This window comes from Stenella coeruleoalba (assembly GCF_951394435.1).
Source record: "Stenella coeruleoalba genome assembly, chromosome: 3".
NCBI classification, from domain to species: Eukaryota; Metazoa; Chordata; class Mammalia; order Artiodactyla; family Delphinidae; genus Stenella; species Stenella coeruleoalba.
The window spans coordinates 132,651,000-132,667,717 of record NC_137148.1 but is presented as its reverse complement, the minus strand read 5'-3'; the positions used below and the strand labels follow the sequence as shown (position 1 = coordinate 132,667,717).

Sequence of the window (16,718 nt, the reverse complement as noted above, 5' to 3'; positions counted from 1 at the left end):
CTTGGGAGATGTGCTGAAGGTCCCCCCTTCCAGACCTCTGTTTTCATCTTCAAGGATGTGCCTAGGCTCTTCATGCAGACTCCCTGGAAGCTGGATTTCTACTCTCCAACCTGTGTGCTTAGGACATGGAGCGTGATCATCCCCGGGGAAATGTCTACAGGAGGAGGCCAGTTCTGAGGCCTCTGGACTGGTTCTGTCCCGAGAATGAAGCCACGTTTACATTTTGCCCAGGAGATACTCTGATTTTAAGAATGTAACCTTTACTCTTTCTCTATTTAGAACTCAGTGACATACACAGACCTCTGGCTGATACCTTGGATGCTAAATGAATAGGCTTTTGGGCACCCCGGAGCAAGTTGCAGGTCTTGCTCAAACTCAACTGGGAGTAGGTATTGGGTCAGAGAACCCGTGGTTTTTCTGACAAGAGTCTCCAGTGTATTGAGTCTCCAGGGCTTGAGCTCTGGGTTACTCATTGGGAATTGTTAACTTCCTTTCTCTCTTACCTTCTCTTCCTTCATTTAGCAAATATTGTGCGTGCCAGTTTGGTGGCTGGCATTGGGCTAGGTCCTGGGTATTCCTGGAAGAGTAACGGCAAGCAAACACAGCTTGCCATCATGAGGCTTAGGGCTTAGTGGAGGAGAGAGATAATCCAACCATTACTGAGCAGTCTGGGACAGGCTATGTTGGGGGAAGTAGAAGGTACCATGGGAGCATGGGGAAGGGGAACCTACCCTGGATTGAGGGCCTGCGAAGGCTTCTAGGAGGAAGCGAAGTAAAAGGAGAAGTAGGGTGGTGGTAGAGTTGTGGCTTATACGAGGGGGATGGGTTCCACGCAGGGCAAGTAGCAGGAACAAAGGCTCTAAGGCCTTTGTTGATGATGAAAAGATGTTCTTGGTGGTTAGAGCAGAGAGCAAGAGGGAGGAAGGAAACGGTGAGAGAAGAGGTTGTCCAGGTAGGCAGGGGCGAGTCCTCGAAGGGCCTTGTAGGCTCCTTAAAAGGATTGGGTGTGTATCTTGAGGACAATGGGGAGCCGATGAAGAAATTTTAAAAGCCAGATAGTGACAGCATCCAAAGTGCATGTGAGAAAAATTACTTAGACTACAGTGTGGAGGATGGATTGGAAAAGGCAAGACTGGCGATAGTAATAAGACCCATTCTAAAGCTTTATTTTAATCTGAGGGGGTAATTATGGTGATCTAATATAAGGAAGTGGTTGCAGATATGGAGAGAAGGGGACAGATTCCAGAGATACTTATAGGGTGGAATCATGGAGACTGGGAGATGGGTTGGATATGAGCTGAGGAAGGGGATGGATTCAAAGGCCAATCTGAGGTTCCGGGCTTGAGTAAGTAGCAGGACAGTGGTACAAGTCCCCGTGTTTGTCCTTAGTTTGTGGTGGGACCTCGGATAAGCCACTTCTTAGATCTTTAGTTTTCTCATTAGTTGAAGGTAATAATCTCCAGTCATCAACTCTGGTGGTGGGGAATCCACTGATAAAATCTATGTGACAAGTAGCATCCTATACTCTTTCCGTGACCCTAAAAGTCCTGGCAGAAGCGAAGTCTGTCCTTACCCTGGTTATCTCTGTAATTTGCACCCTTACATCGACTTCCCCCCTTATCTACAATTCTGAGCACTTGATTGATCTCCCAGGAACTGGAGAGGCCTCGCTGGGGGTCTCCCTTCGGGTTCTCAAACCAGCTTTTGTTGAAAACAATGATATCATTGAGTGGGTGGAGCTGGGCCAGGCTTTCCTGAGCCAGTTTAAGGAGAAATGGGTCTTTATGACTTCTGTACTTATGGCTCCCTTCCAGTCCTCTCCATGGCTCCCATGTGCCCCACTGCCCCCTTTTCCTCCTTCTTTTACCCCCGAGGTTACGGGTTTGCAGGAAACTGGCGGCCCCCACGTTTTCTCCTCTTGCATCAGTCTCCCTGGAGAGAGGTCTAGATGGGCCAAAGAGGCTATAATGACTGCATTATATCAGGCTTGGTTTCTTTTTCCAAGGCCGCCCCCCTGCCCCCCTTCCCAGGAAAGGAAGGACAAGTCATGGAAAGGGATTCCTTTGGAGGAAGACTGGAGTGCTAGAGAAGGAGGAGATCTAAGTGTTGGGAAAGATGTCAGACCCCTTGTATTCTAGAAACTCTTGATCTCTTATCGATGCTGGCTTTGGGGCTTGGGTAAGAATGTGAAGGTTAAACTGGCCTTTCAGTTATGTGGTGATAGGAATATGGCTGTGGAAGAGGAGATCAGCAGTGTTGAGGATACTGAGTTCCTGATCCCTAGGCGGCCCTTTCTCTCTTGCTCAACATACGCGCATGCGCGTGAGCACACACGCACGCACGCACGCACGCACGCACAGGCACCCCTCCTCCGAAGCTGTGTAGGCAGCTTGTTAGGGGAAATTGGAAGTTGATTGCAGCTGTGGTTTGCAGCAGTTCTAGGAAGGAAGGAAGATAGGTTGTAATATAGAGACTTGGTTTCTAGGGACCAAAGAGTAATACCTACCTTCTGTGTGGCCTGTTAGTGTTTGCAAAGTACTTTCACAGATGACTTTGGAAAGGAGGCAATAATTTTCTGTCTTCCTTTTTAAGTTCTCTGCTGGGTACCCTGTAACAAAAGAGAAACAAACAGAAGTTTATTAACATGTATACATGGGAGATACCCAGAGAAAAATGAGTGACACAGAATTGAGGCTTCTGTAGCATCTTTAACAAAGAACAGTAAGTTTGTAGAGAAATGTTAGGAAAAAGGAAAGAGGTTTTAGGCTTCTAAAGGCCGTACACTGTGGGAAGGTAAATATTTGGGAAATGATAGATAAAGGCTAGTTTTTAAAGTTTGTTGTGTGGATTCCTCTGGTGCCGTCTCCAGGCTGACGGGGTCTAAAGTTGTCTCTGGTGATTAACTTTTGTCCTTCCTGGTAGAGAGAGGAGGAGGGACACCTTTGAGAACTGATGACCCGCTTTTAGGCAAATAGGAGGGCAAGGAGCTTTTCTTGTATCTGCTTCTTCTCAGTTGCCTTCAGCTCAGAATGATCCTTATGCTAAAGTGGCATGTCTGGGGTGGCATAAGCTGCCGCCCTTCAGCCTCCTCTCATCTTCATGAGCGAGGTGCCATGTGCAGGGCAGGAAAGCTGTGCTTGCCTCCTTCACGTCCCCCAGCACAGTGCCTGGCACATGATTGGCCTCCATTAAATATTTGTGGAATGGGTGTTCCGAAGAGGCACTGCAGCTTGGCCAAGAATCCAGAGCAAATACATGATGAATTCAAGCCAGGAGGAACTTGGTCTTCCCAAGGCCATGTGCCCCGCAGTTTGTACCATATTATGCTGCTTAAAAAGCGTTCATTGATGAGTTTGCATGAACATCCTTCCTCTCTGCCTTTTGGGAGTGTCTGGATGGCCTAACTCTTGGCTTATCTACTGCTGACGCTGATGTTTAGGTAGCTTTCGTTCATTTAGGCTGACGAGTTTAGAAGCCAAATATAATTCTGTGATGTTGGGAAGTTGCTTTTCCTCTTTTTCAAATTTTTCATCCATGAGAATGGAATGGGGGTAAGCACTGAACAGAGAGGGTGACATGTAAAGATTTTTTGTTGCAGTAGACTCTGCCATTTATTCAGCAGTCCCCCTCCCCTCCAAAAAAACTTTATGGGAAGCATATGAGGCAACACATAGAGTGAGGGAAAAGCTGAAGAACTAGGGCTTGAAAAGGACAGGGTCTAGGAATTCATAGAGAGTCTCTTTGAAACTGAGCAGGACCCTGTGGGACTCCCGGGCACGGAGGCCTTTTTGTTCCCCATTTCTTGTAGGCAAGACTCCAGCCTCCGTGACCTTCCCTGAGTTCCAAAAGGCAGATTCGAACAGCTGCTAATCAAGGGAGGAGCAGCCCAGAAACTGCCTGAGGCGAGATTAAAGGGACCCGAGAAGCTCATCAAGATTAGGAGACCTGAGACCTGGGATTAAGGGAGTGCAGGCCTGTGTGTACACCCTGATCTTGTCAGCGACCCCACCCTTGAACCACTGTTATAAAACCCCTCATCAGATCCAGGTTGGGGACTTCTCTGGTGGCGCAGTGGTCAACAATCTGCCTGCCTGATGCAGAGGACATGGGTTCGAGCCCTGGTCCGGGAAGATCCCACATGCTGTGGAGCAACTGAGCCCGTGTGCCACAACTACTGAGCCTGCGCTCTAGCGCCTGCGAGCCACAACTACTGCGCCCACGTGCCTAGAGCCCGTGCTCCGCAACAAGAGAAGCCACCGCAATGAGAAGCCTGCGCACCACAAGGAAGAGTAGACCCCCACTAGCTGCAACTAGAGAAAGCCTGTGCGCAGCAACGAAGACCCAAAGCAGCCAAAAAAAAAAAAAAAAAAAAAAAAAATCCATCCGGATTGGGATACATGGTTTTCAAGTGTAGGAGCCTGCTGTGGTCCCCTTTGCCTGGCACAGCAGTAACACTATTCTTTCTACTTCACCCGAAACTCTGTCTCTGAGGTTCGATTCAGCATCAGTAAGCAGAGGCTGAGATTTCAACATCATCTTCAGGCACCACCAATGGTGTGTCTCAGCTCCAGCCATTTTTACCAGTGTCACTCATCTAGAAATTCAGTGAAATGAGACCTGATTGTCCTGACTTGTTATGACTGACTCCAGATGGGCCCAGTCAGCATGCAGCCAGAGGGGAACATTTCTCTAAATGTAAATTTGGCACTGTTTTCCCAAGAAAGTAGCAGGGCTGCTGGGCAGTGCAGGACAACGTATGTCCACTACGTTCTAGGAGGACTTTCCAAGTTCTAACCTTCCTGACTTGTGCATTCACTGTGATTTGTGCTTTAGGATGCTAAGAAACATTGGTCAAGGTTTATCAGAGCTACTGGGATATTTAATCAGAGCCTAAAAGGGACCAAGAACCCACATTTAGGGTAGGTTGGTTTGTGGTCTTTGCTTTTTCTTTGTTTGCTTTTATTCGTGGGATAGCCCACCTACTCCCCTTTTTCTAAGCATATTTTCATAAGTCCTGTGATCTTAGAGATTTCTTTTCTTCACTTTTCCTGTGTCTTATCCCCAAAGTTTATCTGTACAACTGAACCATTGCCTCTTGCATTGGCCCTTCCCTTCACATTAATCTGATAACTGTGGTGATTTACCAGAAACTTGTTGCTATCGGAAATGGGTTTGGTTGCTTGTGATAACTGGTTTCCACTTCTTTATTTTTCTCAGAAGTAGTAAACATAGTACCCCATTTCCCTGAACTGTTCTTATCCGATTCCAATAAGTGCCTGTAATGGGTACTTTACAGGACACTGCAAAACAAACCCGTAAACTCTTCTTGGGTGAGCCATTTGGAGGGCCTCTCGGGTCCCTGACAGTTAAGCATCTTGATCCCAAGAGGTCAGCCCTATTTGCACAGAGAGGTTACTCCATCTTCGTGGAGGCAGCCAAGAGCGAGGCCTGAAGAGGATTAAATAAAGACCCTGCTGGTCAAAGGAGTAACCAGTGCTCATCCAAACATCCTTTGGTCGACAACACAAAAGCAAAACACAGGACCAGGGCCTGGTCGGAAGGGTGCCAGGTCTCGTGGGGACTGGGAGAAGATGTAATGGGATGCGTTTGGTGACAAGGAGTGTTGATTTAATGCATTGTTTGGACACTTCCTTAATAGAAGATTAAAGACAACATGCTTCGGCTTTATGCCAGGCTTGTGGGTGGCACCATCTTGCTTTGCGGCATTGCTTCTGGACCTGGGCCTCTAGCAGCGATGATGCTTGCTCAAGTGAGTCCTTGGAGTAGGAGGAGATCTCCTACTCTTTACATCAGGAGCAACCTTTAAAGTTCCCCCTTCCTTAAACTTTCTGTTCCCTCAAAAAGGAATGCCTCTGCCTGTGGGCCCCTTATTTGGCTTTAGGGCCATGCCTTTGGCATGTTGGTTTGTTTCCATTCCTTTGGAGTCAGAGGTGGAGTGAGCACTGCTTTGGAAATCTTGGTTCTGAGACAGCTTGAGCTGTCTCTTCTCCCCTTTTCTTTCTTGCTCTTTGAAAACAAAAGACAACAAAACACTACTTATTGAATTTGTTATTTTGTCCCAAATATGGGCAGGCACTAGCCATTACATGAGAATATCATTCTCTGCTTTTCAAAAGCTCTTCCCAATGTCTGCCTGTCCTGGGCATCACCATTTCCAACTGATAGAAAGGGAAACTGAGGTTGGATAGCTTGTGATGTGTATAGTATCACCTTGCTAGTTAAGAAATATGAATATTAAAATTTCTGAATATACCCAAAAGGAGAGAGACTAGTATTATGAACTCTCAGAAGCCCATTATCTTGGTTAACAATTACCGAGTTTTACCACATGTGCACATAGATAGTCCTGGAGAAAATGTTAACTGATATTTGTAGAAAGAAATACTTTATACTTTGCAAAGATTTCTTTCACATTTATTCATTTTATTTAGCAAATATTCATAGTCAGACACTCTCCTAACATTGTCTAGCAACCCTATGAAGTAGATTCTATTATTTCCCCCATTTTATAGATGAGAAAACTGAGGCACAGAGAGGCTAGCCGATTTGCCCAAGTTCACAGAACTCATAAACGTCCTAGCTAGTATTTGAATGTATTTTCTCATTTGATCCTCTCAGTGGGGCTGTGAGATCATAATTATCACCCTGTTCATTTTCAGTCTAGGAAAAAAAAACAGAATTTATGTGGCTCAAGTGAAAACAGTTCTCATACAAATACAGATAGTGAGCGTTTGTCAAAGTTTTGTTTAATTAATGGGGAACCAACAAAATGATAAAACTGGTTTAAAAATTGGATAGATAAAGGAAACATATTTTTTTCAATAGTGAGGAAGGAATGCTGAGATAACATTGCTAAATTACATACAAAACTGGTTAATATTCTATGGGCAATAAAATCATAACCTTGAGAGTTATCTTTTCTGCTAGATGGAAATCATTTGTATCTCTATTGTATCTTATTAAGGTTTTACAAGTTAACATCTGATTTTACAGAGTTTTACAAGAGCTGCCCTAATTAGTTGTAAATAGTCTTTCAAAGCTACATTTCCCCCCATGGAGTCCAAAGAACCTTAGAGCTCCCAGAGCCTGTGATTTGACGGTGCTCTTGTGTGACATTGAAAGGCATTACGGTGATCTTTTGCCTCATTTGCAGGGTTTGAAATGACAGTCATGTAGAGAGTAATGCAGCTAGTGCTCGAACCAAACCTTTCTGAGCCCGGGACTTTCCCTCTAGGCTGTGCTGATATCATCTTTAGATTTTGACTGGGTGCTTAGGAGGCTAGAACTAAGAAAAAGAATTAAAAATGTTAAAATTGGTACAGCGGAGAATTCCCAGAGACTGAAAAAGTATCACCTGGAAAAACTATTAAAAATATAGATTTCTGAGTCCTTCTCTAGAGAATGTAATTCTCAGTGGGGCTGGGATGGGGCCTGGGATTTTATATTTTTTAACAGCATTTCCGGGTGTGGTGTTACTGGGCTGAGTCCCGTTATGACAGCATTGTAAGTATAAGTGAGAAATGAAAGAGCCTTATGTTATCACCCGCATGGATGGACAGGGTGAGGGTGAGGCTCCTCCAGAGAAGATAAGAGGGACCAGCAAGGCTGTACCTCCCAAGCATCACCAGTGTATAAGTGCCCCCAATACTCCTGAAAGAGCTAGATATGGAGCAAGACCTGGGAGAAGGAGGAGTCAGTAAACATAGCCGCTGGGATGAGCAGAGTGCTGTTTGTTTATGCTGAGCATATCTGGGTAGGGTTGTTTTTCAAGGTAGTTTGGAAATTTTGACTTTGTCTTCACCCATTTGCTTATCTGAAGCAGCATGCTGGATGGGGCGATTGGACTCCGGAAGATGTTTTGCAAATTTTAGTCCTGCTGCTTCTCTCTCCCTAGAGGGGGTTTTAGAGAAGCTTAGAGAAGCATTTGAAATTAGTCTGACAGTGCGTAGTCCTTAAAGGGACGGTTCTGGATTCGAAGGCTGTGAGCCTTAGGAAAGGTGGGTCAGGGCTGTTGGAGCTGCAGTGTGTTTTGGGGGGTGTGGCTGCGTGTACAGTTACCAGGCCACCAAGGGCAATTCTGTTGTCCCTCCCTGGAGAGTGACCTTATGTTTTATGCCCAATATTTGGGGGACAGCTTATTTTCCCAGCTGGGATGCAGAAGATACAAAGATTCAGAAGATTGCTCGAGGACTTTGGGGTCTGGGCAACCTGAGTTTCACCCAAAGGGAGCACTGCAGTGCCGGCTGCTATTAGCATTGGGATGATGTGTGATCTCTGCTTGCCTGTGGGCTTGTGAGCCTTGAGGGCACGGGTGGGAGGCACTTCTTCAGAAATTGCTTTTCCATCAAAGCCAGAAAAAGGAGGGGGCAGGGTGGGAAATCTTGGACAGTCCTTCTCTCTTCCTGGATGCACATCACTCACAACTCGTTTCCTGAAAATCCTAGCACACTCCAGTGGTGAGAGACAGCTTCCTGCAGATCTGCTGAGCCAGCCCCTTGTCAGAGAGGAGATGAGAACAAGATGTGGTTGGAGAAGGGGTGGCTGGGCTGAGCTGGGCTGCTCAGTGGCCCTGCAGCCCTGTCTCTGAGGGGATAGTGTCTTTGGTGCCGAGAGCAGCGCCAAGGCACCACCAGGGACTGGAGGCATAGATGGGCCTGGCTTGGGGCGATGGGGAGCGTGTGAAAGCAGTGTCTTGTGAATCGGTACAATTGCACAGATAGTGGTGATGGAACATGACCCTTCCTTTTGCTTTTAGAAGGAAGGATGACCCTCCTGGTCAACATCCGCAACCGCATTTGGGGAAAGGGTTGTTATTAAAAAAAACAAACAACCCCCCCCCCCCCAAAACGACCCCTGACGTCCTTACATGTCTATCCTCTTTATCTTGCCCTGTGCTTTGCTTACCCCTACGGCTCTTCTCTGCATGTATTCACATCTAAGACCCAGGAGCCTCCTTTTTGTGGCATCACATGTTCTCAAGGCTGCTGTCATCACCGTCAAATTGTGCTTTGGACTACTGCTGGCAGTGCTTGAGTTTTATGCTTCTACCTTCTAATAGAGACGGAGCAGAGAACTGCTTAAAAAGTATGGTCTGGCCCAACAGACTTGGCTTTGAAACCCGGCTCTGACACTGTGCCGTGACAGCTTGGACAAGTTACAGTTCCGAGGTTGCAGTGTCCTCCTAGGCATGTTGTGAAGGTGAAATGCTTTCTCACTTAAAGGCATGTGAACTGTTTTGATGGCAACTTTTCAGGGTTTCTTAAGCTCAGAATGATCCAGGGTGTGGTGGAGGTAGAAGGGTGATGGAGGCTTGGGTAGTGAGACAAGTGGATATTTCTGAAGTTTGCCTGCTTTAAAAGTATGTTGAGAACTCGTGGTCTAGGGTAGTGGTTCTGCCCGAGACTCACTCAGAGAGTTATTACAACAACAGATGGTTGGGCTCCAACCACAGAGTTTCTGTGTGCAAGGACGTTTGCAGTGGGGCCTGGCAATCTGCATATATATATATATATATATATATATTTTTTTTTTTTTTTCTTTTTTTTTTTACAATCTGCATTTTTAACTAGTTCCTAGGTGGTGCTAATGCTGCTGGTCCTGAAAAGGGCAGTTAGGTGGAAGAGCGAGCAGACTGTTTCTTGTAGATTCAGCAGACAAGAATGAGGCCAGTGGGTGCAGGTTACAGAGAGAGGTAGTTTTTGGTTCAGTGTAAGAACTTTCTCTAACTATTTTATGTGGGTGGTCTCAGGAGCTCCCTGTCACTGGAGATGTCCAGTGCCGAATGGCCATCTGGCAGATTCCTACACAAGGTAGAAGATTCATTCATTCATTCATTTATTCATTCATCCACTTTTTCCACAGAATAAACCTGCCTGGTACTAGGAGCTGGGGAGAAGCATTGAACAAGGCAGCCGTGCTCCCTGCTCTTAGGGAGTCCACAGTCTAGTGAGTTTGGCTTACTGATTCCTGAGGTCCCTCTCAGCACTGAGGCTCTGAGAGTCCTATGATGACAGTGGCAGAACTCCTGAATGAGAAGGTGCAGAAAGGTGCTTACCCTTCTGAGGATGTGTGGCCAAGAAACGACAAGAATGTGGACTCCTCTGAGGTTCAGTCTGGATTGCTCTCTTTGGAGCATCTTGGTGTCACTGGATGAATATTCCCCCCCCACTAAGGCTCAGAAGAGGCTGGGAGTGTATTTTCCAGGAGTGCATTCCTGTGGGAAAACTCACGTCTCCCTACTGTCATCCAGGATGGACTGTTAAATTCTGAACTCCTGACTCGCCGTCCATTATGCAGTCTGTGAAAGCAGACCAAGGAAATGGGCTGCAGGAATGAGCTCATTGTTTTTTCACCTCTCTCAAGTGATATACTGGGGAGTTAATGGCTGGGGGGAATTGAAAGGAAATAGGTAAATTCCACCAGTTTTTCTGGGTTCTTCTCATCATAATCCCTGTTGAAAGCAATAATGATAATCACTAACCTTTACTGAGCTCCACTCTGAGCCAGGACTGGTTTTAAGCTCTTTTCATGCATTATGTTATTTTACTCAGATGACAACCCTGTCAAGTAGAAGGGATTTTGCAGAAGAGGAAACAAAGGTTTGGAGAGGTAAAACAACTCGCTCATGGCCATAGAGACAGTACATGTCAGAACTGGCACTGAAACTTAGCCTCTCAGACTCCAGACCATGTTCTAAGCTCCTAGTATGCTCAACGACTCACTCATTCATTCATTCAGTAATTAGTTAACACATTCTTTCACTGAGTACATGTTAAACACCAGTATATACTGGTGAGCAAAACAGCTTGGCCTCTGTCCTCCTGGGGCTTACAGTTTATCTCGCTCAGACAAATGGGTGACTCTTCCCTTCGATCCCTGACTGGTTAGATGCTACGGAGGAAGAGAAAGGGAGACAGAATCTGGCAAGTTAGCTACTGACCCAAGCTTTCCATGTGAATTGGAGTTTCTCTACACAAGCTGGGTTTTCTGTTTTGCTTTGTTTTTACATCTCCCTGTTGGGTTTCTTTTCTTCTCGTCCAAGCCAGCACGTTGAAGGGCTTGACATAGTGCAAGAGACAACCCTTGTGGCATTTGCCTTCCGACTGCACTCTTTGGGTGGAGGGGAATCTGAGAGTCTGGGGTCCGGAACTTAGAGCCGGAAGTGACTCCGAGAGACTCTGGAGATCCTCTTCAATGACCCTCTCTTGTGGGAAATGTCACCTCTTACAAAACCAGGGTGGTCCCTGCAGGTCCCTTTGGCTTTCTATGTTGGCCTCAGCTTGTATCTTCTTATTTAAAAAGCAGTTTCAAATTAGATTTTCTGTTTTCAGAATAAAAACATGATAATTATTCTTTAAGATCAACCAGTTTTTCAGAAATATTATACAGCTTACATTGTGAACATCTTCCGTAATTCCCTGAGATAACCACCATTAACGACGGGCTTGCCCTCATCCAGCTGTTGTTGATGCATGCACTAGTGTGTACTGCTGTTACTTTTTCATTAAAAGGGATTTAAAAAGTACATACTTTCCTGAAATTTATTGTCTTTATCTAACTCCATTTTAGACATCTTTCCACATTAGTAGATATAGATCCACTTAATTCTTTTTTGTTAGATTTCAATTTTTAGTGGTGCCTTCCATTACAAACTTTGCCCCCTGACCACGATTTTCTTTAGATTCGTTCTGCTTTTAACGTGGCTGAGCTAGTTGAAGCGTCCATTTGGCTCTTTTGTCTTTTAACTTTCAGGGAAATTCTAAAAGCCTTATTTGAGGTCACCTTGCCTTTGGTGAGGGATTCTTTTTTTTTTTTTCTTTTTTGCGGTACGGGGGCCTCTCACTGCTGTGGCCTCTCCTGTTGCGGAGCACAGGCTCCGGACGCGCAGGCTCAGCGGCCATGGCTCACGGGCCCAGCCGCTCCATAGCACGTGGGATCTTCCCGGACCGGGGCAAGAACCAGTGTCCCCTGTATCGGCAGGTGGACTCTCAACCACTGCGCCACCAGGGAAGTCCTGGTGAGGGATTCTTAACCCCAGCTGCAAGAGGTCTGTGGCAAGAGAGAAACCAATGTCCAATTTTAGGAAAGAAAAAACAATATTGGAAGGGTAACACGTAAAACTACCAGGTCTCAGGGGATCTGAACCACTAGGTCTCAGAAAAGATGGGCAAAGGAAACTCCTGGAACCCATGCAGCAGGAACAGGAGCAGATGAATAGCTCCCATTTGTTAAGTTCTTGCAGCATTGCTCCATTGGCTTGGCTCGCGCCGAGGGCCACCCTTGGCCAAGGCCAGGTAGGATTCCTTGATTGACAGTCTTACCAAAACATGCAACAGGGAATAGGGGTTCCCTTAAAGAAAAATTGGTGTGCTGATACCAAAAGTTGGTGGTTACGCTGGAGAAATAATCAGTCAAGGTACACAATAGGGTCCATAGACCCTGGGAAATTTTGTGAATGTGTTTGCACATGTATTTTCCCAGGACCCAGAACGAGTTAAGATCTGAGATAACTGCTTTTGTGGTCAACTCTATCTGGTTGTGGCTGACTTAAGCGATGATCCCAATGAACACAAAGTTCATAACAAACTTCACTCTGTTTTTCTTTTTATTCCTTGAGCCGTTCCATAGGACTGCCTAGTTCCTTCTGTGTGGAGACGCTTGGGGTGGCTCTACCAAGTTTAGTTAGAATCACTGGCTGCTGTTCCCAGGACCGTGAAGTCCATCATCTAAGGAGACAAATGCCTGTTTTTGTTCTTTTCAGGCACCTTTTTGCTCCAGCCTACACAGAAACCCAATATACTCCAAGTGGCAACCCTCGAACTACCACCCTGAAATCCGAGGTAAGTTCAGGTCAATATCTGTCAAGCAGCTGCCCTATCCCAGACCCACCCCTAGGAAGTGAGGAGATGCTCAGTGGAGACAGTCCCTCCCCTGAAGAAATTGTTTCCCTGACTGAGACCCAGGGAGTGAGCAGGAGACACGAAATATGAATTTGTTTCGTAAGCGTACCCTCCCATTTGCCGGCTAAAATGGTGAAACAAACAATATTTTAAACAAGTTGCATCTGATTAAAGTTGATATAAATCGTTGTGAAGCATACATTTTCTTTGCTTTATGTTAATTACCCACATACTAACAAAAGTTTAAGTAAGAGAAATGATTTACTGGTAATCCTGTCATCTCACCCAGTCGGGTGTTTGTTTTTTTTTCATATGGACATGTAAGGTTTTGTACTCTGCCTTTTTTTTTTTTAAGATGTTGGGGGTAGGAGTTTATTAATTATTTTTTATTATTTATTTTTGCTGTGTTGGGTCTTCGTTTCTGTGCGAGGGTTTTCTCTGGTTGTGGCAAGCGGGGGCCACTCTTCATCGCAGTGCGCGGGCCTCTCACTATCGCGGCCTCCCCCGTTGCGGGGCACAGGCTCCAGGCACGCAGGCTCAGTAGTTGTGGCTCACAGGCTTAGTTGCTCCGCGGCATGTGTGATCCTCCCAGACCAGGGCTCGAACCCGTGTCCCCTGCATTAGCAGGCAGATTCTCAACCACTGCGCCACCAGGGAAGCCCTGTACTCTGCCTTTTTAATGTGGTTTTAGGATGTGAAGATTTTCTTATTTTGCTGCTATCTTCATATTGGGTATTTTTCCCCTCCAAGTTGAGTTTGGCTGTTTGCACAGAGATTTGTCATTTAAAAAATGGTGTTTCAGTTTTAGTCTTTTAGTTTGCTCCACCACACCATTTGGTCACTGGTGGACATTTAAGGTCATGAATCATACGCATTTCATGGTTTGCTAGCTTTTCCTACAGGGCACCTTTTAGAATTTGTAGGATTAGAGTGGTGGTTCTCCACTAGGAGTGATTTTGGTTTAAATCATTTCTTTTCCTTAAATTTTTGTTAAATATGTTGGTAATGAACATAAAGCAAAGGAAATATGCTTCGTGATGATTTATACCCATTTTAATCAGGTGCAATTACCCTAAAATATTCTATTTGTCTCTTTGACTGTTTTAGCCAACAAAGGAGGGGACCCTTGGCAATTTGTAGGCACAGTTTGGGTTATCATGACTGGGAGGTGGATGCTACTGGCATCTGGTGGGTAGGGATGCTGCCAATTACCCTACAATGCACAGGCCAGTCCTCCACAGCAGAGAATTATCTGGCCTCAAATGTCAATAGTGCCCAAGCTGAGACATTCTGGACTTGAGTGACCCTTCTGAGACTCTGTGCCAAAGAGCAGGGGTGAAGGAGAAGGGAAGACAGACTCCAGCAGAAGGAGCAGTCTTTTGCCTTTGGGGCTGGATGTCATGGGCTTTTGTGGTGTGCGTATCTGGGGGGTGTGGTGTGTAGGCAGCACGATGGGCTCCTCCCACAGCTTCCCATGACCCTGAGGTTCCCACGTGATCCAGTCTCTACAGTAGCCCTGCCGGAATGCAAAAGCCTAGAAGACAATGACAGCCACTAACAGTTGTTAGCAGCACAGATGAGTTTATCAGATCACCCCTGAATGAGGAGAGGGACACAGGACAGTTAGGTTTCGATGGGTCTAAGAGGTCTGTAGTAACTCGGTAGCTGAGGGGTTATGTTGGACCGTTGGGTGTGAAGATCAGGGCTGCCTTCTTCACCAAGACCTTCCTGGGGTGGGGGGATTGGCTGGTGCCCACGGGAGGCAAGTAGGCTCTGTCTTCTCATCTCTGGGAAGGCTGGCCAGCTGTGGCTCCACACCTTCTTCAAGGCCCCTTGGTTGAAACTTCTTCCTCCCTTGAGACTTCTGTTCTCTGTCTCCAGCTCGGTGAGGAAGGGACAGACATGCCTCAAAAGCCCCTCGCCATTATGACCTCACAAAGCACCCTCCTCTGGGCTTGGCTTCTGCACTTCTGTGCTGAAGAATGGGTCTCAGTGCTCTGAGTTTGCCATGAGCTCATGCTTCCTGCTACGAAAGCCCCCTCAGGGTGGCCCCCTCAGGCTGAGAATCTGGGAAGGAATGCGATGACTTCATGGCTGTTGTGTACTTGTTCTTTGTGCTCTCAGGGTTAGGCAGAGATGTTGTGAGGGCCTTTGAGAAACAGAGGACAGTGAGAGAACTTCCCCTCCCTCCCAGAGAGCCCCTCCTTCCTGAAGGTCTCGTTGACTGAAGCACAGAAGCACATCTCGCCTGAAGCATGGGATGCCTCTTTGTTTTCTTACATCCCCTGCTCCTGGGCTCTTGCAAAGCCCCCCACCCAGACCCAGGGGGCTTCCAGTCAGCTTTCTTACTTGGGAGCTGAAGACTCCAAGAGAAATGGGAATGGAATAAACCACTTAGCCTCGCTTGACCCAAATGTTGCGGATCACACTCTCCTACCAAACTTGGCCAGGGGTAGTGGGATTTGTGGGAACCTTATCCAACCCATTGCTGGGCCTGTGGGCTCCAGCCCTGATCTAGGTCAGATCACTGGGGGAATGGTCTGTGAGTGTGTTCCAATAGAACGAGTTGCAGAGTTTGGGGTCTGAAGCCAGGGTTTTAGTCTTGGCTTTAACTAGCTGTGTGACCTGAAAAACCCTTTTGACCACACTAGTGTTGAGTTTCCTCATCTGAAAATTGGATATACTAAGATCTGACTCTCAGGGCTGTGGAAGGGTAAGATGAATCACTGATTTTTATGGGAATTTATAAACATCTCTTCCAACGCCACATCTTACGTATGAGGAAATTGAGGGGAGAAGAGAAAAAGGAACATGCCGAAGTCAAGATAACCAGTGAGAGGCAAGGCTTAGACTAGTACCTCCAGTTGGTGCTGGAGGATAATAGAGCTTTGACAAACTAAGTTCCATGCACTTTGCTGGGTCTGCTTTTGCTAAGAGAGACAGAGCATGGAGTCTGAAGTCAGGCTGCTGGGGTTTGAATCTCCACTTTGCCGTGTGGCCCTGTGAATGACGTAAAACCTCTCCAACTTTTAGTTCCCCCTTTTAAAAAATGAGAATAAGAGTATCTACCTCATAAGGCTGTGGTCAGAATTAAAGGGAAAAACATCATGTAAATTGTTTATCCAGGAGCAAGAGCTGCGTGGATGTTAGCTCTTACTGTTAATAACAGTAAATGGCAGGCATTATCATCACGTGCGGTGATGTGTGTGACAGCCCTTTGTAAAGTGTGCTGCGCTATACTCGTGTCTAGAGCTGAGCAGAGGGTGGAACCAGAGAATGTAGCCGAATGGGTTAGCTGTCTCCTGGGTCACATGCTTGCCTGCTGGGGACCAAGGAACAACCACAATCAAGTGTGGTCCTGGTGATGGGTCACTCGGACTGTTGTTATGTAGGTGAATGCCAGAGATTCCCAACTGGCCCTGCTCAGGCCCAGGACGTTGGTGGGGAAAGATAAAGCTTCTGTGTCTGCAACTACGCAGTTTACATCCTTCTTAAGCCCTTTTTAAGAACCTGGCTCTGCCCTGGAGACTTTACCTTCTTTCTCTCCGGACCAGCTTATCTCTTTTGACCTTTTGGGAAGAAGCTTGTAGGAATGTGTCCCTTGTTATCACCCGTTGGTGTGCTGGGAACAGTCCTGGTTTGTGTCCGTCTGTCTGGTTTAGCACTTTATCACTCTCAACGGGGTCCTGGTTTGCCTCATAAATGCTCTGGCTACCCTACTTATCAAACACTCTGCTGGCACCTCGAACTTTATTTCAAGCCCTTCTTCATGATTTGTAATTTATCTTTGTATGGCTT

At 46.4% G+C, this 16,718-nt stretch overlaps 1 protein-coding gene across 4 annotated transcripts in view; it reads left to right on the top strand.

Moving 5' to 3' along the window:
* ADAM19 (ADAM metallopeptidase domain 19) overlaps positions 1-16,718 on the top strand; it is a gene marked incomplete at its 3' end in the record, with an annotated part of 91,442 nt that overhangs the window by 21,540 nt on the left and 53,184 nt on the right. For all 4 annotated transcript variants that reach the window (XM_079916548.1, XM_079916549.1, XM_079916547.1 and 1 more), the window contains exon 4: positions 12,782-12,860. In XM_079916548.1, coding sequence (XP_079772674.1) covers positions 12,782-12,860 — 79 coding nt within the window. The remainder of the gene's footprint in view (positions 1-12,781; positions 12,861-16,718) is intronic.